Source organism: Bombus flavifrons, chromosome 4 (genome assembly GCF_040668555.2).
Source record: "Bombus flavifrons isolate JBK064 chromosome 4, iyBomFlav1_principal, whole genome shotgun sequence".
Lineage (NCBI taxonomy): Eukaryota > Metazoa > Arthropoda > Insecta > Hymenoptera > Apidae > Bombus > Bombus flavifrons.
This window is the reverse complement of record NC_138445.1, coordinates 6,588,500-6,609,674: the sequence shown is the minus strand read 5'-3', so window position 1 is coordinate 6,609,674 and position 21,175 is coordinate 6,588,500. Positions and strand designations below refer to the sequence as shown.

The following is a 21,175-nucleotide window of genomic DNA, read 5'->3' as shown; positions in this document are numbered from 1 at the left end:
GTTCTTTTTATAACACTTCCATTATGAGTAATTTATGTTATAATTATACTTATTTTTAGAAAATACAGGACTGATATAATAACAGCAATGTATTTACATACAAATAATTTTTTAATCAATTTAATTACAATTACACATAAAACAGTGTATATTTACAATATAAAATACAGCTGTATGGTGTTCCTAATTGTCTCAATTGAGTATCAACTAAATTGTTTAAAATTATATTCATAATAATTCTTCAACATTATAAAAAATAAGATTTTAGATTCATATTAGAATTTTTACACATACAGACTATATTTTTAGAAATTTTATTTCTAAATATTTTCTAAAAATATTACTTATATTCAACATAAAGCAGCTAATTTTCGTACGGTGTTTAAATCTCGAACAAGCATTTGAACCGTTTGTTTAGTTCGGGGCTGAACATCTAAGGTAGATGTATCTTCAGGATCCATAGCTTCTAAAGCTAAAAAAAGATTTGTATTTGACTTTCTTTCCAATCTATAAAATACTTTAACAAAATTTACCAACCACAAACTTCTGCCTCGATAAATGTTAATTTTGCATCTATATGATGTTGAAAATGTTCTATGTGTTCTAATAATCGCATTCGACATTCTCCTGGGTCAATTGGCGCTTCTGGTTGTGGTATGAAAGGTTGCAACGGTGCTGACATTTCATGTTCATTTAGTTCTTCATGCATGTGATTCGCTGATATAGTTGTCGGTGATACATTATTCTCGTATATATCTGATTGATTGGTTAACAAATCTATATAAAAAATAAATATTATTTTTTTGTTATAAATAAAGATATATTTTTATTTATCTCTGTTTTATTTGTTTTCTTTTTCTACCTGTATCTGTTTTCACCTCTGAAGGTAATGAGTTTGTATATTTTCCTTCTGAAGTATCATTTTTCGTAAGTGCATCGAGAAGAATATTACTTTTAGTTTGATGTACAATATCTTCCTTTTTGCCGTTAATTTTAGAGTCATCTGGATTTATATTATCTTCTTCTAATATCTTCATTAATTCTGAATCTGAGGCTATCGACTTTTCATCATGATCATCTCTTAAACTGAACTTTGTTTCCGTTTTTACTTCAATACGATGAAAACCTTCACTTGGAATATCTGTACACTCTTTTCCTACTTTCATAATCTCCATGATTGGTACTGGTGTAACATTTGGTTTTGGTACTTCAACTTTTTCCCAATTTTTGGCCCACAGATATAGCTTTGGATGATCTTTCTTTCTATCACACAAATTTTATTATTAATAATCATTTTCTATATTTTCCAATTTAATTATAGTTATGTAATACTTACTGAGCTACATTGATTTTTACTCTTAAACTGTGTAAAACTTGCTGAATGTGTAAAAGAGCAGCAACTAGATCATAAGAACGTTTTAACATAGCTGTTCTTTGATTAACTCGATGCTGATTTTTTGTTCGGCTAGATAATGTTGGTAGTTTTCCTTCCTTTATCCAATCTTGATCGTGAAAATATTTTTTGGATAATCGTTGCCGATATGGATTCCGACAAATAAAACAAACATATTTCTCAGGTACATCCTTCTCCTTTTCTATTGCATTGCAGTGACCATGTTGCCAACACAAACAAAGGTCGCATTGAATCATTAAACCATCTTCTTCCATAAATCCACAAGTGCAATTTATTATTTCTTCCCTACGAAGCTGCTCCACTTTCACCATTTCACCATTGATCATCATCATAACTCCTTCATTCTCTACAAAAGTACAATTGCTAAGTCACCATAAAAAGATAATTATCCTTTATGGTTAAAGATACAATTCATGCATAAATATATGCTTAAACTAAAAGAAACTATGAAATAAATATCAAAATATGAGAAATAAAAATACTCTATACATCGAAACATTTTATAACTCAAACCTAAGATCAATATAAATTTGACATAAAATAAAGAAAAACATTGAAAAAATAAACAATATACCTTCCCCATCATTAGTATCTTTTTTACCAATATTCCCTTTCAAGGGATCATCCTTTTCAACACGCGAATCGTTTAGTTGACCTAAAGAAAAATAAAATAATAAAACAGTAAAATACCATCTTTATTACATGGAAATAAACCAATGTTAATAGCAAAATTAAAAAGTAGGATTCAATATAAAATTATTCATATTGAAAATCGCATATCAAAGTAAAAAGCAACTTACTACTTTGGCTATTTTCGTCACTTCTTGAATCTGATTTTCTGCGACTATATCTATACGTGGGTGTAGTCGGTCCTGCTCCTTCTATATCCATAGTACTATCATCTAAATCACCATACTCGTCCGGAAATTCTAGAATGCCCATTAAAAAATAACATTTTATATTTTTAATTTATTAGAATGATTAAATTATAATGACTAAGTTATTACCATGTCGCCTTTTACTTCTGTTTAATGCATCAGAACTATATTCTGATAATTGTCGTTTCCTTTGACCTTTTATTTTGTCGATATGAATAGCTTCATCTAAAGACTTTGATCTATCAATTCGCTGTGCTTCTGAAGATATGGCTGGTCTTACCGGAAGAAGTGTCTTAATGCCACTTTGCGTTTTTTCTTCCCTAATTTTCATATCAAATAATGTTCCTGGCGACATTGCACACGTATCTTCCTGTTTTTGTTCAATCTCATCATCCATATCTAAACTATGACTAGAACTTGGAGACATTCTATCCATTTTAATATCGTCTGTTTGCACATCATTGGATTTTTCCATTTGGTCTACTTCATCCTCTGTTTCTACTGTTGTTGGTACAATTGCTGTTGGCGATATAGGTTGAAGAGTGCTTGTTACAGAAGATGATGAACCATACAATGATTTATCTTGAATAAATTTTCTCTTTCCAAATTTATTGCACCTTTCTAGCAAATTATTTGACTTTTTTGGAATAATATCTTCAACAGATTCCCCAATTGTTCTTGCATAAGCTAAATCTGCAACATTTGGCGTAGATCCCAAAAATTTCGAATATTCTGGATGATAATGTTTTATATGCATTTGTAGAAGATTTTCCTTCCTAAATGTTTTACTACACCCTTGTTTCGGACATTTATAAGCACTGTCCTCCATTTCTACTCGAAGTCCACCAATAAAAACAGCTGTCAACAAATAAACAAAGAATTATTTTTCTAACAACACATTAAACAAACTTTATATATTACTTATTTACACACTTATTTATAAAAATATATTTAGTCTAATTTGGTTAATTAATAATACGTAATATATATAAACAATATTATCCACTAATACTTACAATAAATTACTCCTAATATAGGTAAGCATAAAAAAGTAAACTCAATAAAATATGAAAAACATAAAAATGAAACAAAGAAATGGAATCTTACCACCATCTTTAATAGATGTACTTGATGTAGATAATAATGTTGTAACTGGTGTACTTGGGGGAACAGGTAAAGAATTCTCAGTTATTGGTGCTGCCTTTGTTTTAGGCAATAAAGTCTTAATCTTTTTTGGAGTATCCATAACGATATCTTGTTTTACTTTTTGACTTTGATTTTTCTTTTTTCGATGAATGCAAAAATCAAATTTTTCTGGATCAAAGTCGAATTGCCCCTGATTTTCCATAAATGCCCTAATATCATTTTTTGATCTAAATTTTTTTCCACTTGATTTATGAAGAAATAAGACATCCCATTTTCCAGCTGATGTACCAGCTTTTCTTTGAGTAAAATGTTTTTGCCATCCAGGTGGTAATCTTCTGTCTGCAACTATTATTGATCGACGTGGTCCTTTAAGAAACAAACATATTACACGTTCACATCATTTTTACTCATACACATAAATGATGATAATGTAGAATAAGAATAGTGAGTGTAAATTTCCATTTCTTTTGACATACCATCATTTCCATCCACTATATAAGATTCAGTTCCCTGAGGTTCTCCATCAATCCATTCAGGACCCACATCTTCTACTTGATCTATTTCACTCTTAGATACTTCCTTTTTACTTTTTTTAGGATAAGCTTTCATTTTAGATACATTGGTGTCAAACCCACGTAATAAATCTGTGCCTGGATCATAGCAAGGCCCAAATAAAGTTCCATCTAAATCAATTTTATTTTCCGAAAAGCATTCTACATTTTCATTAACTATAATTCCTTCCTTTTTTATTAATTTATCTGTTTCATTTTTTGAACGTTTTCTATAATGTGTATGAAATAACTCCATCACTGTATGCTTTCTGTTCTTATCTCTTCTTTCTTGCTTGCTTCCTATATATTCTTCAGTTTGACTAGGTTGCTGTTACAAACAATACAATGAAATTTCACTTTCTTCATCTTCTTTACTATTATTGAATACATACATTTTACAAGCTTTAAAACAATTTTCAAAGAAACAAAGGATAGAAAATAAATTATCTACTTTAATGTTAATTTTATTCTATAATAATATAAATTCTTTAATTGTGAAATTCAGTTCAAAGGAAAAAAAGGAAATAATTCATGTCATATAAAATTTTTAACTTATGATAATAACGTCGTATATTATTTATGTAATAACTGTTGAACTCATATATAACATATTTATAAAATTATTTTATACTTTCCTCATTGACTTTAAGAAAGTGGTGCATGATTATAAAAATATATTTTCAACAATTATCACTGTTTTTCAATGTTTGGACGAATAAAGCAAATTCAAAACTCAATTTACTGTACATTCTGTTACTAATAATTACAAGAAAATAAGTAATTATAGCTGATTGAATTTTACATTAACGCTAATATAACATAACCTTACTATAAGCACTGTACCTTTGTGACTGTTGTAGCGATTTTTGTCATTTTTGACGATTTAATTGTCTTTGTATATCCATCATCAAACAGTACATCATATCTATCTGTAAAAATAATCTTAAATTAAAAAAGTACCATTTCTCGAATTAGAAGGATGTCCTATCACGAAACGTCAAACTAACAATATACATAATTCTCATATACGTACCTTACGTAGTTAAGGTTAGATCACTTACCGTTTCCTAAGACGGCATTTACTTTAGCTGGATATTTTCTACCATCAGCCCACGTAGCAAGTATCCTTTCTCCCATTGAAAAGTCTTTCATTTTTGTTTCCCTAAGAGATTCAAATTTATTTATTACCATATTTGGAAAAAATATGGTTAATTATTATGACAAATAGATTCAAATGATAGATTAATTTCTTATACAAACAGTAACTTTGTTTAATGATATTTAAACACTGTGCAAAAAATAAATAAGGATCAAATGTAAATATAGATTACTTTATATTTTTAAGTCTGTATGACTGTTAATAACATTTTTTTTTTTACTACATTCATTTGAGAAAGAAAAAGAGAGAGGGGGGGAAAAAGAGAAAAGAAAAAACACTAATGCATTGTAATTATAATTCTTAAAAGTTATTGTGAACGACAGTTTATATAATGTTAAAATGTATTCTGAAAAAGAATCTGTTTTAAATATTCCAGCTTCTATGAATATAACTTATGAAATGATATCTAAATATAAAATAAGGAGCTTGAAGTATGTAAAATATGTGTATATACAACTGTGCACACACATTTTAGAAAAATAAAAATAATAAGTCCGTTTTATTAGATCACAAAAATTTCTTTTCCATTTTTTAGGTAATAGGATGATGTAGAACACCTATAGTTTAAAATTATGAAAATTATTAAAATTATAGATTTAGATGAAAAGATAAGAGAAAAATGGAGAAAATTTATTATTGGTAACGTAAAAAATAAAATAATTTAATAACATTTCTCGTTACTGCATAAAAATACTATAGATTATACAAATTCTTTTCACCTAGCTAATAATTATACAATATCCACTTACTGAGATGGTAGATTCCAGGTTTGTTCGCTTTAAAAAAGAATAGGTCTATAAGTAATGCAGAATATGCTTTATATAATAAATCAAGGCAAAAATTATTCACGTAAACATTTTTTTATTTTCTGTATCTATTAATTCAAATAATTTTGTGGTAGATTCATTGGAATATCTTTACTTACTTTGATTGTGTTTGCAATACACGTAATCTTGAACTATCCATTGGTATCCATTCATCAAACCTTGAACTCCACTTGTCAAAACGTATCAATACTTCTCGTTCATCCCAATCAGTTTCAACTACTTTTGCTGAATACCTACAATATAACATCAAATAAATAAAATCCTTCATCAATATTTATTACAATAAACATAATTATCTAATTGCCACTAACTGTTCTACAAATATTTACCATTTTTCATTGAAATCTTTTGCTTCCAATTTGGCTCCAGGAAAAAATGTTAGTCCACCTCGATTAAAAATTTTTGGTTTTAATTCTTCTGGTTTATCAAATGTTTTTTCATCTTCGACTTCCATACTTTTCAGTTCCTCTTTAATGGCCAAATCTTTTTGTATATGTTTTATTGCTATATCAGATTCAACAATGCCTAATTGCACTGCCATAGTATTCACTTCTATTTCTGAATTTTTATTTATCTCTTGTTTCACAGTATATACATTTTCTTCTTTCACATTAAAGTTCTTATATCCATTATCAAGTAATTCTGTTGAATCTAGTAAATTGAAGGAATTAACTGATGGTTCTGGTCGAGAAGAACATGTTTCTCCACAATTATTAGACTTTAATGTTCTGAGACCAGAATTCAGTGAAGAGGTAGATTGTTCTAAGTTCAGAATTTCAGAATTAATAAGATCTAAATCTTCCTGTGCATAAGAAGTTGATGATTTTACAGACATAATTACAGGATCTGCAAAAAGAATTAATATGTAAGTTTAAAGTTTCAAGAGATATTTTTTAAAAACGATACTCTATTCTACAATAATTTTAAAATATTCTTAGATGATATACATTAATAAACATCTTTTATAAATAAAATATTTAAATGACACTAAAATACTTCTTATTACATATATTTATTTATAAAATTGTATGATATTACTATTAAAAACTATCTTTAATAATTTACTATCCCAAAGATATATAAATATGAAACAAAATATACAGAATAATAGATAACAGTATTAGTATTAAAAACTAATGTGTGAGGAGCATAACTGAACTAATAATAACATATTTTTTCAATAGGAATCAGATCAAAACTTTCAGTCAGTTACTTAAAAACAGAAAATTGTTAAACGTTTCATTAATTGCGTATTGTGATAATACTTGTATCTAAAATTACAATCATGTTGAAAATCTTAATGTCTTTTTTTAATTAACTATATATTTTCAATAACTATGAGATATATTTTCGATACCTCTATCTATTCTTTTTTATGAATTTCATATGAAATGCAGTAATTTGATTAAATTCTATCAAATATACTTTCATGTAATGCACATAAATGTACATTTTAAAAGTTCAGTAACCATACTTGCACTCAATGTTTTAAATCTTCATTCATTAAAACTTTCATTCATCCTTCTACTACAGGTAGCCCAACCAATGTTGAATAGCTGATTGCCTTGAAGAATATTTTTCGAAAACCTAATAGATTGATACATAGTTATGTAAAAAACAAATAATTTTATCAAGCATAATGTACAAAATAATTATACTTTATAGTTTCTGTTATTTTTACTTGATTTAATTATAACTAGTAATAACAGTAATAACAGTAGTTCTTCAACTATAATGAAAGAATCACCATTTTAATTTTTATCATCATATAAATATATATAAATAAGAGTAATATCAAAATGTTCAAAAATATTTTGTTCATGTGCAATTTTTCTATTGATAGTGATTTATATTAATAGAAGATAATATTTATAAGATGTGATCATTAGTTCAATTATGTTCTTTATTATATATAGTAAATAATACCACAATACAACACAAAACTTATTAATTATATTATTACTTGTGAATAAAACAAAGGTTTTCATGATCTTTAAACCAATATAATGTTCTCTAAAATGACAAATTTTCACATAGATTTAGAAATTACAAACAACTATACAGATAGGCTATAAATATGTTTATAAAAAGAAAACTTTAGGTTTACATTTATTAAATTTTTCTTTGTTCAAAGAATCATAATGTATTAAACAAAATATGAAACCATAATGTACTAAACATATTATAATACAATATATAGACATAAACAATAAAAAGCTGTTGATTTTATATACAATTATTTAAACATGAGAAGAAATGGTATAAAAGAATTTTCATAAAAATATTTGGACATTTTACAAATTTAAATTATAAAATTGAAATAATTATTTTTTGTATAAAGGTTTAATATTTAGTTGAATAATCCTTATGTTCAATAATGTGTTTTGTGAATGATCAATTTCAGATTTATTGCTATTGTACACTGAAGCTTGTTTTCTCTATTTATTGCATTGTAAACTGAGATTTCTTTTCTCTGTTTAGTGTATTAATGTATTGATTACTCATCCATGTCTAAAGTTTTGTACTACAGGTAGGTGAGAAGATTACAAGGGATGACATAAGGACAAGAACAGTACTGATCTCTATTATCCTCTGTCATGCTTTGTCTTATTGTCTTATTGCTTTATTTGTATATATGATACCTTTGTCCAATAATACTTATCTTTATGACTCTATTGGGTCTATCAGAAATAACCAAACAGATCTGCATTCCTTTGCTTATCTATCTTCTCATCTGCACAGTACATTCTGTTTCTTATTATTAGACTGTGAATTTTCATGCATTTATAGGAAATTTAATAGTACAAAAATACACAGAATACTCATAATATGGAAAAATATGGAAAATATTGAAAGTATAATACTTGTTATAATGTTGAATGAATATCTGCAGTGAGATTAATCTGCTTACGATTATACTCTATAAAAGTTAAAAATTTCTAACATTGTCTTTATTTCAATATAAAAATGTATCTCATATATGTAAGAAATATGTATCTTGCACATTCTTCACTTAAAGATATGTTTTAATCACATATTCAAAAAAATAATAGGCATATCCTATAAATAAATTGCATTCTTTGTTCATAGCCGTTCTTTACCTCTTTGTTTGTTCTAATAAAATCCTTTGTTTTAACTCAGCATTGTCTAGTACATTGCATTAAATTAATTGTAATGTCCAATTGAATTACTTTTAACATTTAAATAATATTAATAACTCAAATATTCATATGAAATTTTTAACATAAATTGTCCTCTACGTGAAGGTACGTATAAACTAGTATGTAATCTGTCTATTACATTCTACATATGACTCAGTAAACATTGGATGTATTGATTCTAAATTAAATTATATAGCATGCTACATCATTTCAATAGATAATAACTGAGTATTGTAATAACAAATAAAAATATTTTCTTCTATTCTATGCATTTATTATTTTTACAATATATATATATATATATATTGTAAATATATATATATATATATATTTATTCATTTATTTTATTTATTTAATTGTATATTGAATAAAGGAAGAAATTTAGGAATAAATTAAATATATTTAATAATGTATGAAAAAAGAATGAAAGAGTGAAAGAAGAATAACAGAATGAAACTGACTAAAAAAAAGACATTAAGAGAAAGAAAAATAATAACTTGAACACGTGTAAATTAAAGCTTTTAGATATACAATTCTTTTATTTGGCAATATTTCACAAGAAAGTAATATTAAGATCCTAGTATAGTAAATAACAAATGATTCGCACCTGGATGATTGTCATAGTCTGCAAAAACCGACGGAACGCTGCCCTTACGTAGAAGTAATTTATGTCCTTTAGCAGCTTCGTAGTCGGCTCGTTTGAAGTGTCTATGACAAACAACCTGACCTGGTGAAGGTTTAAAGCTCGCTTCGAATCCACCACTAGTCAACCATCTGTTTCTTAAATTAATATCTTTTGGAAATTTATGAAGCGGTAACCCTTTAGCACGCGCATCTTGCACATCGGCCTCACAGCTACGCACGCAACATTTGCGCGCCATTCTCATTGTTCTCACAAGCGATATCCTTTTAACATGCGACGCTACACGTCGTCGCTTCATTTACGTACTACATAGCAACGTAACACAAAAGAACATTGCCCGGGATATCCGTAAAAGTAAAATTTAAACGTGAGAGAACCAGTCGTGTACCAACCACTTTGACACGCACCCTTCTAACTGAAAATATTTCAACTTACGTTCACAAAAACACTGAACTAGCTCAATTGCGTATATGATCCACTAATCGATCTGCACTTTTCGAAGAACATCGAGTATATATGCATTACTTATTAAACAAACTTATCAATATGTGGCGCCCTCTTCTATTTACATGAATATCCGCATTAATGTGAAATAATATTAATCGGTTAAAAGTTTGAACTCTTATATTTAACTCTCTTTATTTAAAATAAAATACCCTATCTCTAAGAAATTTCAAATAAGTTTTATCGTTATTAAAATCATTGGAATATTAATACTAGATAAAAAGGTTGTTTTAATAAAGTATGTTAATACCTCCACCATCATATTTCTATGAAAATTTTATATTATGATAATATGAAAAATAATAATAATATACTGAAAAAAAATAGTAATATTAGATGTATAAGATAAATAAAAAAATACATCTCAAATATATCTTAAATGCGTTGAAACTTTGTATTATATCACCAGGTTAACCAATAGAATTACGTCCGCTCTCTAGTTGTATTGAAAATGCTGCCCAAAGATAAGTCACGTGATTTCCCTTCAACGCATTTCTCTTTCCTTTTAGCTGGGTTAAGTGTAAGCCGGGTGCTTGTTCTCTTTTATTGAGCTAAGGCTAAATCAGCGACTTGCACCGTTTTATCATCCCATCCAGTTTAACTATATATTATAGAAGCAATAAACATGAATTCCAAAGCTGAACTTGCTTGCATTTATTCAACATTGATACTTGTTGATGACGATGTTGCTGTAACTGTAAGTACTAGTCATACATGTGATTTCTTAATATCATGAATAAACTGAATGTTCATGCAATTTTTTATTTTTATAAACATGGTTAAAGAAATAGATTCAAAATATAAATTTGTTTCATCTACTAAATATTATAATAAGTGCTCTACTTTGGATATTTTATATATTGCTATTATTTATCACTGTTTGAAGCTTTAAGCAGATAGTATAATAATTGGTTACAAGTGTGCACGTGCAATACAATTCTGATTGCTTTCTAAATTATTACATGTATCTATGTTGCTATTATATTAATATAACATTTTCTGTCATATGTACTAAATACTATAAAATATATATATATTATATATATACTATAATACATTATACTATAATATACTATAATATATTTGTTGGGTATTTTATATATTTTTACATGTTATATGCATTTTCTAGGTTTTTAGAAGTTTAAATTTCCCAAAACTGCATAAGCATCAACAATGCAATTCGACAATTTTGTTTTATTTGTAGTACCAAAATACAAAAGTATAATAAATATATAAGAACAAAGTATATTTAATACTAATATTTAAAATCTTTGTTTATTGCTCAGGGGGAAAAGATTCAAACAATTTTAAAAGCTGCCGCTGTTGATGTGGAATCTTATTGGCCCGGACTTTTTGCCAAGGCTTTAGAAGGAGTCAATATAAAAGAACTGATAACAAAGATTGGATCAGGAGTTGGAAGTGCACCAGCAGGTTGTAAAAATAGGATTTTTAATAATATACCACATTCCAACTCAAAATAGTATATAATATATTTAAACAAATTTTTCCATATATTATCCTTTGAGTATGATATATTTTAATTATAATAATTCAACATATAATAGTTATTTCTACCTTATACATAATATAAAATATGACATACTTAATTAATTTTACTATTTTATATATACTAAGCACTGCATATGTTACATACAATATACATTTGTTGGTAGTGGAAGAAACGTGAATTATACCGCTCCATTTTAGGTGTTTACAAATTTGTTATCTATTTTGTTACATTTTGATAGTATTTAACTAGTAATCTAAAAATATTAGTTTCAAATTTAGGAAATCATGGAATCGAAAGTTATGTCTATAAAAATAGGCATTGGATAGCTTATTTTGATACCATATTGATTTCATTTAACAAGTCGAATCTGACTGTAAACAGATACACATAATGATTACTTTAGTAGGTAAATTTGATTGGATTGTACAAATACTACGTTGAAAGTTAGTTGAGGTATAATATGTAGAATTGATTTAAAAGATACTTTAATGTCTAAGTAAGTGCATTAACGAAAGATTGAAAAGATTAAAAAATCAAATCTTAATATATGAAATACAATATATGTATGAAATACATCTCAACTTCAATTTAGTCTCTATTGAAAAACATAAAACACTGAATGTGAGCCTAGATATTCTTGCATAAACGTGTGCTATTTGTATTTTAGTTAAGAATGTTGTTGTATATCTTTCACCAACTATAGCTATGTCACTATCAAAATTTTTTATTGAAAATTATAAATATACATAAAATAAGTTTAATCTTCCCAGATATGATAAACTTACATATGTATATATTGGTATCATTCACAGAAGTACAAATCCTCTACATCCACCATACTACATAAATTTATGTAGAGCGGTCAGCAAAAGAGGAAAAAGAAATAGTATTAGAAAATTGTGAATCATATTTAGAAATGTGATTGATATTTCTATACGACAACACTATAGATAAACATTTTCTTTCATGACTATGAAATTGCATTTTCAAACAATGAGATTATTTTCTTATTTTCTTTTAAAGCACCCACAGCAGCCGCTGCACCTGCTAGTACAGAAAGTGCGCCTAAGGAAGAAAAGAAAAAAGAAGAACCTGAAGAACAAGAATCTGATGATGATATGGGCTTTGGTACGTAATGTATTTATAACTAATCTAATATCAATATTCCAGTTAAATATTAATACTCAATGATTATTATTATGTATTAGCTACTGATATTATATATGCTGACATGAAAAAAATGAGAATATTATTTTTTAATTACGGTACATTATAGGGAACAGAACTTGTTTTAATAAATATCTTTTTTTTTTACAGGATTATTTGACTAAATTTAAGGATCGCAATGTATTGGTCCATTACCTAATTTGTACAGTTATATTGTACAATAAATAAAATATTTTGAAATTAAATCATCCAGTGATATACACTTCATTTATTGAAAGATCCACTTTATTTATTTTCATCCTACTCATGATTATATTTTATATATTTCTTTTAATGATTATAAAATATTTAAATTATATATTATAATTTTTTTACCCCACATCTTAGAGATTTTTCTATTTTTATGGGAATCACATTTTATTTATACCGTTTACTATTAATTTTTGTACATTTGAATAATGTAAACAAAGTTTCATATTACAAACTATTCAATGCACATCTTCCTTTGCTTTTATGAGAATTTAATCTTTATAAATAATTAACGTTTTACGTAAAATGGTTGTTTTTAATTGTTTGAAAATTACGTACAAAGTATATATAAAATCCTATGTTGGAGTTTTCTAAATAAAATATCTAAAGAAGACATTGATATTGTTTAAAATTTATTCTATGAAATGTATTGCTTTTCTATATTTAATTTATTTGAAAATTGGTATTAAAATGAATGAGCTATCCGAGTACTAGAAATTAATATCACGTTTCATTCAAGAAAGACAAAGTAATCATTTCTTCTAATAGTGATCTCAGAAAAAATTGTTGCACACTAAAAGCCCAGTCACATGAATGTTAATTCGACAGATATTGTGGTGGACGTCGTAGCGTAGCCTAACTTTGGAACGAATATATATATATATGTATATGTATTCTTGATTAAAATCCTGCACGTAATGGACATGCTGTGATACCTCAAAGAAAAAAGTGTAAAAACATTTAAAAAAATATGGCGAATTTGAAAATCGTAAAATTTTTAGAAGTTTCCAACAAAAGGTATAAACCTAATATTATAGGACTAATAACAAGAAATGTACATGATGTAACTACAAAATCTGCTAAAAAGGTTACCCATACTGGTCAGGTAAAATAATATTGATGAAAATATATTTATATCGTTACAACTTTCCACGATACATAATATTTATTTTAATAAATATCGTTTATTTTGTAATAGATATATGATGAGGATGATTATCGTAATGTACGATTTATAAATAGACCAAAGGAGGTTAATGATAATTGGGCCATTAAATTAATAGCGGAAGTTCCTGCTACACCAGTGAAAGATAAAATTGTGGCGTGTGATGGGGGAGGTGGACCTTTAGGACACCCAAAAGTTTACATTAATTTGGTACAAATTATATGTATTTACAACGTAAGTAGATACATTCTTTAATTTTATTTACAATATATAATTCTATTTTAGGATAAACCTGGTAATCATACTTGTGGATATTGTGGTTTACGCTTTTATAAAGAACATCACTAAACAAATAGGACAAATACATGTAGTCAAATTATATATTATATATGTATTTTAATGTATATTTAATGTTAGAAATATATATATAAAAAACAAATAATCTTTTATTTATCTGTTTTAAACTTTTTAGTATAAAATGATATTGTTTACTAAACATCAATTTCACTTTGGTAGCAAATTTTTATAAGGCTGTTTTCTGACTGCTCATGCTTAATGGTATTGCTTGTAATTCAGTTTTCATGCAAAGGAATTCACCACAAACGCACATTATGCTTAAAGATATAATGTTTAAACACCACCAACTAAAAGTTGATGGAAAACTTGCATTGTATATCCAACAGCATAATAAATGTATTAAGTGTGCTGTGCAGGCAAAATCCATACACTGCTTTGTCCTTTGTACTAACCACCATAGTGCGATCGCTCCAATTAATGCATTTAAGATAAAAATAATAATTATAAACTGTCCAGCAAAATCTCTAACGTGTATTTGTTTATAATGGAAAACATAATCTAATGATTTTGTGGATCCTATGTATGATGCAACAATCCAAATCCACAATCCAAGACAGAAGTACATCACAGTCTGGACTGCAATTATTTGAGATATTATAAGGAACGGATCCCACATTGTTTTACGGAATTGTCCAGAAATATTATTCATTGTTTATCTTTGAGATATTAATTTTGTCTAAGGCAATCCTATGCTGTATGTTTTATGCTTTATCATATTAAAGTTTCTTTTGATCTAAAACAAAAAGTAGAATTTTTAATTTATAGGAAGATGAACATATATTATAATTATCAATAAATTTATGATTTATGTTATAAATTATAAAAAAGATATAAAGGAATAAAAATCATTATATAATTTTTAAATCACATAAGAAACCAGCTCTGTTTAATTTACGTCGGTTCATTAAATTTGTTTAATACTTTGTAGTATAATTTAATTTAAAGCAAAAGGGTTTACTTCGATTATTTCACAAACATATACAATTATATTGATTCGTTATATGATTTTACAATGTATTATTTATGTTTGATATAAATTTATATAATAAAATATCACTCACATAAATTTATATAATAAAATATTTATGGTACAATTGTGACAATTCAGACGTTTAAATTAATATAAATAGTTATCTACTACGTGAAAATGATGCTTTTCCCTGATACATACGTGTATACATAAAATACTTATTTATTTATTTATTTATTTGTATATACAATTCAATCAGACAATATGACAGATTGAAAAGATGTAATTCCACTGGATCTTATGTATTGGTATAACATAAAAATTGTGACACTGTATTTTAATAACTGTAATTAATAAACTTGCTTCACATCAAAATGATTACCTTTTTCAAATTCTGTCATTTCATGAGATTTTCTTATAATGAATCTAGTATACATATATGTACTTAAAATGTAAATAGGTATGGACAGATATTTGGCGGCAATTTTAAATCTATCATCCAAAAGCATTTATATTTATTTGTATTGTGTTCATTGTAAAGGTAAAATAAATATGTACTCAATCAAATTTAGAATTTCTTAATTTTTATTCAATTTAAAATGTTTAAATTTGCACTATATTTATTATGTAAAATTTTGATTGCATGATATTATATTATTGTATTATTAGGAAATCATTATTAAAATTATTATCATTAATATCTTTACAAAGATAGAAATTGTCTATATTTAAATTACATTAATTTGTCAAATAATAAATTTAATTTCGTTTTATATGAGTTACTACAAAAGTTGAATTTACATGTGTGATTTACATATATCTTGCATTCTATTCATATATCCCGTTTTTAAATCGTATAAATAAAATATTTTCAAGGACAAAACTAATATATAATCTATATTCTTAAGTATATAATTTTAATAATAATGTCAACTATGGTCATTATAATAATGATAAACACAAGTTTAAATATTATTATATTACCCTACGAATGTTAATAAACATGTATTTATATGACTATATCTGATTTAAATTTTTGTCCTAGATGATGCCTAAATGCGATATTTCTTATATTGTAAATGCCAATCCATTTATTGTATATTTACAGACATAATACAGGGATGGTCACGGATGGATGAAACGTGGATGAAATAAAAATACAATATGATGAATATAGCAGTATGTGTCTAAATGCAGCATACTTATGTACAATCTGATTATATATTTTAATTCGAGAATATATGCATATACCACGATCATATATGTAAATGGGTCCCGACACTCGCTAGGGAAAACCGTTGCAAAATTGAGTCGTGTCTAATCGTGAAAAATCAGTATGGAAGATCAACAAAGTTTGCGTTCTTGCGAGACAGACAGAGACGAATAAATTGTCTCTGTCTCTGACTGAGACATTCATAGCATGTCACTCATGCGCAAGACGAGAACTTTCTTATCCTCCATGTTGATTTTTCACAACTAGTCGTGACGTCGCGATCTGTTTATATTATCATATTACATATTGCAATATGATGTAAGTTTGTTTCAGATCAGTGAATGAATTAAAAAAGTAAGAAATGGAGTTGTGGGATTTCATTCGCAATATATTTGGTAGGCGAAGATCAGAAAAATTTAATAATGGGTAAATATTTAAATAAACATTATTTATATCTATATTACGGACTATGTATTTTGATAGTCTATTTTCATTCATTTTCTACGATGTAATCAATTATAATCCTCTTTCTCATTTTTGTGAAATTGTAGAAAAGCTAGCTACCCTCCGATTTCAACGATTTTTAAATATATTGTAAAACACAACATTTTGAATAACTCTTTCCTATACATTTAAAGAATGGGTTAACTTAGTTTCCAAGATATTCGCGAAAAACTATAGGTACCACTACAGTAAATTCTGCCAAAGTTGTGCGTCTGTGGCAGCATATGCGTCAGTATTGGTTGCCTCCAGCCGCTTATCTTCGATAATATAAACGAGGGTCTTTTCTACAGTTCCACCCTTATTTTAATTAAACTTGCATTACTAAATATTTCAGATTTGACGATTATCAAAATAATTATGGAGGAGATAATTTTCAAAACTCAATGTCTCAAATTGATATTCATGATGATAGCAGGTAATTTTTACTTTATATCTTATGTCAAAGTATAAAACTGCATATTATTTATATAAATTTACTGTAGAAAGTAAAGTAATGCTTTAAAGATTAGCTAAGAATGAAACAAAATGTTAAACAAATAGTAACTTGCACCATGACTAAATTTAAGGAATGCTGCAAAATGCGTAGTAAAAAAGTAGTGAAGAATTTTGGATTTTCAAGATTTAAATTTACATAATTGTTAGAATTTAAAGCTTCTATGTGTAAACTATCTTATTGAATACTATTTAAAACATTTTCTTCATTTTTTAATCATGTAACTAACAAATTAAAAATATGTGATTGGTGATAAGGACATAGCTCATATCTGTAAATTATCAGATGCATGCTAATATCAGTATACTTTTGCTTAGTTACAACGTTGATGAAATGTTGTTATTGTACAGAACTTAACCCAAAACTGTAACTTTAGTTTATTTATAACAAAAATTTATTCTAACATTTACGTTAATACATGTCAATTTGCTTTCCATGATATCTACATTGTAGGCAGCACCCATATTAAGTTTTAAGAGTTTGGGAGAGAATATACACAAATGACTTGGATAGTTCAATTGGGAAAGCACTTGTTTGGCAAATAAAAAATTTATGTATGAATCCCAGTTCACCAACCTAATTGGCTGAATATTTTTCTTCCTACTAATTAAAAAATGGAACATGTCTCAGCACTTGATATTATGGTTATAATCAGCATTTACATATTTATTGATATTAGCATCTACTGCCCACAATGTATTTTTTATTTACTTTATACTCTTTTAAATGATTAATTTTACCATAAAAGCTCATATAATATAATATATAATAGATTTTTCGAGGGAGTCGATCACTTTAACATCTTCAGTGATCCATTAGAAATAACAAGATATTTTGAGTCTCAGATGGAGAATATAATGATGAATTTTATTTATGGATTTAATAATGAAGGTATGTACATATAATTATTGTATTTAACTTACACGTAATTAAACTTAGATTTATATTTACATATATACAAATATTTTTTAAATTTGTTCAGGTAATGATGCAAATACAAACGTATTTTCATTTATACCCTCACAGAGAAAATCTTTACGTGATAACATGTTGAAACCAAATAATGATCAGATGGAATTAAAATTAGATACAGATTTAGATGGAAAGTTAGTATTTAAATTTAATGAATTGCAGTTAATTTAATCACTTTATAAAATAATTAGATATAATTGATAGATATAATTTATAATTGTTTGAAAAAATGTTATATTTTTAACAGAGTTACTATAAATAATTTTTCCAATGTTTGGGGTGAGTCTGACAAGCCACAACTTGAAGTAGCACGACCTTCCATAATTGGAAGATCTATCAGGAAAGAATATGTTCGTAAACCTGATGGAACAATAGAACAAAAACAAGTTATTAAAGATCATGAAGGAAATGAGGAAACTATTATATCACACCAAATTGGTGACAAAATTCATACTATTGTTACAAAAATAGACAAAACTGGAGTAGAAACCAAAATAGAAGATATTTCTGATATAAGTAACTGTAAGTAATTTATATAAAATGTTAATACTGAATATATAATTGTTTACATTATTTACATTTATATGCAGGGTGGTTGGTAACTGGTGGTACAAGCGGAAAGGGGGTGATTCTACGCGAAAAAAGAAATCGAAAATATAGAATAAAAATTTTTCGTTTGAGGCTTTGTTTTCGAGAAAATCGACTTTGAATTTTCGCTCGGTACGCGTGCACTTTATCACGTCTCGTTATAATGGATCTCACTGTAGATCGTTGTCTCGATGGAAAAATTTGAAAAAAAAAATTAAAAAAAATTTGTATTCTATATTTTCGACTTCTTTTTTTTTTCTTTTTATCACCCCCTTTCCGCTTGTACCACCAGTTACCAACCACCCTGTATAATCATCATCAATTATTATAGTAAGTCTAAATATTTCTGTTGTTTTTAATATAATGAAAAAATGTGTGTAATGTTTATAGAAAGAGATGGTAAAAGTAATATTAAATTGTTTAAATTATATTTTATAATGGCATATATAGTCTCTTTCGAAAATTGTATAATAAATCTATATTGTTTTAATTGTGTCATTATTTTCGAATATATCTCGAATATTTCTTGTAGCTATTCATGCTTTTTTTATGAAGAAATGTTCTTTTTTACATGCTGCCATCCATCTGCGTTTTATTTTAGATATTGTTAGAAACAACAGAAATATTTAGGATCATTATATTAATTAAAATCATTCTACATATAATTATATAGTATTTAACATAAACAGTGTTGATTGATTTTGGTGTTTGAATATTTATTATTATATGAATGCAATATGAATTTCAGGTGATTTATTGGAAAAAAGGAAGTTGCCAAATGAAACAGATAGTTTTCCTAATATTCATTTCAATTTCTTTTCCTGGGAAAAATTGTTTAAACCCAATCCGAAATTATGATCAAGTAGTATTTAAATAATAGTTATCTATAGTAAGAATGTATAAATGATTAATGGAATGATAAATAATACATTGTTGTCAAGCAATTTAAATTTGAGATGTATGTAATATGTAATAAATTTACTTCGATATAATATATAAAGTAGTTTTATAAATATGTGTATTTGTGTAGAAGAGTAGATCATTTCTATAAAAATAACGCTACTATACACCTACTACTATATACCTATGGTAAGCTTTGATTTATTAATTAGGTACAATTAGACACCCGTCGGATAAGTCGGAGAATCTTGTTCATCCTGTACTTACCGATGATGCGTAGGTTAAGATAGCGTTGACGGCGTCTCTTCTCCTTCAACCCCTTCAATTCTCTGTCCTGGAAGACAATTATATTACCTTAGACGGGTTGGGCGCATTTCAACCTCGCGCCCATGAATGCCAAGCCTAGTAGGGCACCAAGCCGAGTATGGATACATAAATAAAAATTATTTGACATATATCTTAGACGGGTTATCGAAGTCTATCTTCGGGAATAGAATATCTTGGCCGGAATGGCGCATTGCATCGGAGAGAAGTGTCCTACGGAATATACTAAGGATCGGTGCTCGGGCCAATTCTGTAGGACTTGCCATGCGATGTCATCTTGCAGGTTCTTCCACTCACAGGTACAAGGATCACTGGCAGGGAACCATCCAACAGTCGGGACTCGACATGGTTCTCCATTAAAAAATCAAGGCTCTGAGTGGATGAAATGTACGTCAAGATAGGGAATTGCAATTCGCGGATTCTATAGCGTCAACAGTTGATGAAAGAATATTAGCCCGATCTTACTTACTGACTCATAACGAACGCGATGTGAAATTACATGATGACACTTTTCGTGACGTCTTGCAGATGTTCTGTATCAGAATTATGATTTTTCGATTCTTTATATACCATAAAAATATCAAAATTTCATGGTAGGGATGGATCATGAATTTATCATATGCATATATGAATATGATTTATTATTCACCTACGTCTTGGAGTTTTAAACTTATATGCAAATGTGCAGTTGTGGCTAAC

General features: G+C 27.2%; 5 protein-coding genes across 9 annotated transcripts; 3 read left to right on the top strand and 2 right to left on the bottom strand.

Moving 5' to 3' along the window:
- Positions 1-88: 88 nt before the first annotated feature.
- Positions 89-10,288, bottom strand: MBD-R2 (PHD finger protein MBD-R2). 2 transcript variants are annotated; one of them, XM_069111935.1, is made up of 15 exons: positions 9,744-10,288; positions 6,305-6,821; positions 6,074-6,208; positions 5,898-5,924; positions 5,051-5,151; positions 4,833-4,918; positions 3,915-4,317; positions 3,400-3,804; positions 2,422-3,150; positions 2,215-2,343; positions 1,989-2,069; positions 1,337-1,760; positions 863-1,263; positions 538-777; positions 89-472 (listed from the first exon to the last, which is right to left on the bottom strand). In XM_069111935.1, exons 1-15 carry the CDS (start codon positions 10,075-10,077, stop codon positions 351-353), a joined length of 4,134 nt encoding a protein of 1,377 aa, XP_068968036.1. In that variant the 5' UTR covers positions 10,078-10,288; the 3' UTR covers positions 89-350. The 2 variants fall into 2 exon arrangements, with proteins under 2 accessions (XP_068968036.1, XP_068968037.1); XM_069111936.1 differs by lacking the exon at positions 5,898-5,924.
- A 480-nt stretch (positions 10,289-10,768) lies between these two features.
- RpLP1 (ribosomal protein LP1) lies at positions 10,769-13,205 on the top strand. Its single transcript, XM_069111978.1, has 4 exons — positions 10,769-10,980; positions 11,570-11,714; positions 12,817-12,921; positions 13,111-13,205. Exons 1-4 carry the CDS (start codon positions 10,909-10,911, stop codon positions 13,122-13,124), a joined length of 336 nt encoding a protein of 111 aa, XP_068968079.1. The 5' UTR covers positions 10,769-10,908; the 3' UTR covers positions 13,125-13,205.
- Positions 13,206-13,818: 613 nt separating this feature from the next.
- On the top strand, positions 13,819-14,597 carry ND-13A (NADH dehydrogenase (ubiquinone) 13 kDa A subunit). The gene is made up of 3 exons (XM_069111977.1): positions 13,819-14,095; positions 14,189-14,365; positions 14,441-14,597. The coding sequence occupies exons 1-3, from the start codon at positions 13,961-13,963 to the stop codon at positions 14,501-14,503; spliced, it is 375 nt and encodes a 124-aa protein (XP_068968078.1). The 5' UTR covers positions 13,819-13,960; the 3' UTR covers positions 14,504-14,597.
- On the bottom strand, positions 14,362-15,934 carry Sys1 (Sys1 golgi trafficking protein). 3 transcript variants are annotated; one of them, XM_069111974.1, is made up of 2 exons: positions 15,865-15,934; positions 14,362-15,245 (listed from the first exon to the last, which is right to left on the bottom strand). In XM_069111974.1, exon 2 carries the CDS (start codon positions 15,159-15,161, stop codon positions 14,679-14,681), a length of 483 nt encoding a protein of 160 aa, XP_068968075.1. In that variant the 5' UTR covers positions 15,162-15,245; positions 15,865-15,934; the 3' UTR covers positions 14,362-14,678. The 3 variants fall into 3 exon arrangements, with proteins under 3 accessions (XP_068968075.1, XP_068968077.1, XP_068968076.1); XM_069111976.1 differs by lacking the exon at positions 15,865-15,934 and adding an exon at positions 15,574-15,858; XM_069111975.1 differs by lacking the exon at positions 15,865-15,934 and adding an exon at positions 15,684-15,858.
- Positions 15,935-16,924: 990 nt separating this feature from the next.
- On the top strand, positions 16,925-20,267 carry LOC138179311 (uncharacterized). 2 transcript variants are annotated; one of them, XM_069111972.1, is made up of 6 exons: positions 16,928-17,121; positions 17,534-17,614; positions 18,465-18,583; positions 18,675-18,798; positions 18,912-19,186; positions 20,001-20,267. In XM_069111972.1, the coding sequence occupies exons 1-6, from the start codon at positions 17,057-17,059 to the stop codon at positions 20,108-20,110; spliced, it is 774 nt and encodes a 257-aa protein (XP_068968073.1). In that variant the 5' UTR covers positions 16,928-17,056; the 3' UTR covers positions 20,111-20,267. The 2 variants fall into 2 exon arrangements, with proteins under 2 accessions (XP_068968074.1, XP_068968073.1); XM_069111973.1 differs by lacking the exon at positions 17,534-17,614 and having other exon boundaries at positions 16,925-17,121.
- Positions 20,268-21,175: the final 908 nt, after the last annotated feature.

What these genes read in the sequence shown, in the direction of transcription:
- MBD-R2 (XM_069111935.1), bottom strand. Translation starts at nt 10,077, where the DNA reads ATGAAGCGACGACGTGTAGCGTCGCATGTTAAAAGGATATCGCTTGTG. An exon ending in TGACGAAAATAGCCAAAGTA is followed by an intron (nt 2,070 to 2,214) that starts GTAAGTTGCTTT and finishes ATTTTTCTTTAG; the next exon opens with GTCAACTAAACGATTCGCGT. An exon ending in TATCGAGGCAGAAGTTTGTG is followed by an intron (nt 473 to 537) that starts GTTGGTAAATTT and finishes ATCTTTTTTTAG; the next exon opens with CTTTAGAAGCTATGGATCCT.
- RpLP1 (XM_069111978.1), top strand. Translation starts at nt 10,909, where the DNA reads ATGAATTCCAAAGCTGAACTTGCTTGCATTTATTCAACATTGATACTT. An exon ending in ATGACGATGTTGCTGTAACT is followed by an intron (nt 10,981 to 11,569) that starts GTAAGTACTAGT and finishes TTTATTGCTCAG; the next exon opens with GGGGAAAAGATTCAAACAAT. An exon ending in AGTTGGAAGTGCACCAGCAG is followed by an intron (nt 11,715 to 12,816) that starts GTTGTAAAAATA and finishes TTTCTTTTAAAG; the next exon opens with CACCCACAGCAGCCGCTGCA.
- ND-13A (XM_069111977.1), top strand. Translation starts at nt 13,961, where the DNA reads ATGGCGAATTTGAAAATCGTAAAATTTTTAGAAGTTTCCAACAAAAGG. An exon ending in AGGTTACCCATACTGGTCAG is followed by an intron (nt 14,096 to 14,188) that starts GTAAAATAATAT and finishes ATTTTGTAATAG; the next exon opens with ATATATGATGAGGATGATTA. An exon ending in CAAAAGTTTACATTAATTTG is followed by an intron (nt 14,366 to 14,440) that starts GTACAAATTATA and finishes ATTCTATTTTAG; the next exon opens with GATAAACCTGGTAATCATAC.
- Sys1 (XM_069111974.1), bottom strand. Translation starts at nt 15,161, where the DNA reads ATGAATAATATTTCTGGACAATTCCGTAAAACAATGTGGGATCCGTTC.
- LOC138179311 (XM_069111972.1), top strand. Translation starts at nt 17,057, where the DNA reads ATGGAGTTGTGGGATTTCATTCGCAATATATTTGGTAGGCGAAGATCA. An exon ending in TTATGGATTTAATAATGAAG is followed by an intron (nt 18,584 to 18,674) that starts GTATGTACATAT and finishes AAATTTGTTCAG; the next exon opens with GTAATGATGCAAATACAAAC. An exon ending in GATACAGATTTAGATGGAAA is followed by an intron (nt 18,799 to 18,911) that starts GTTAGTATTTAA and finishes TATTTTTAACAG; the next exon opens with AGTTACTATAAATAATTTTT.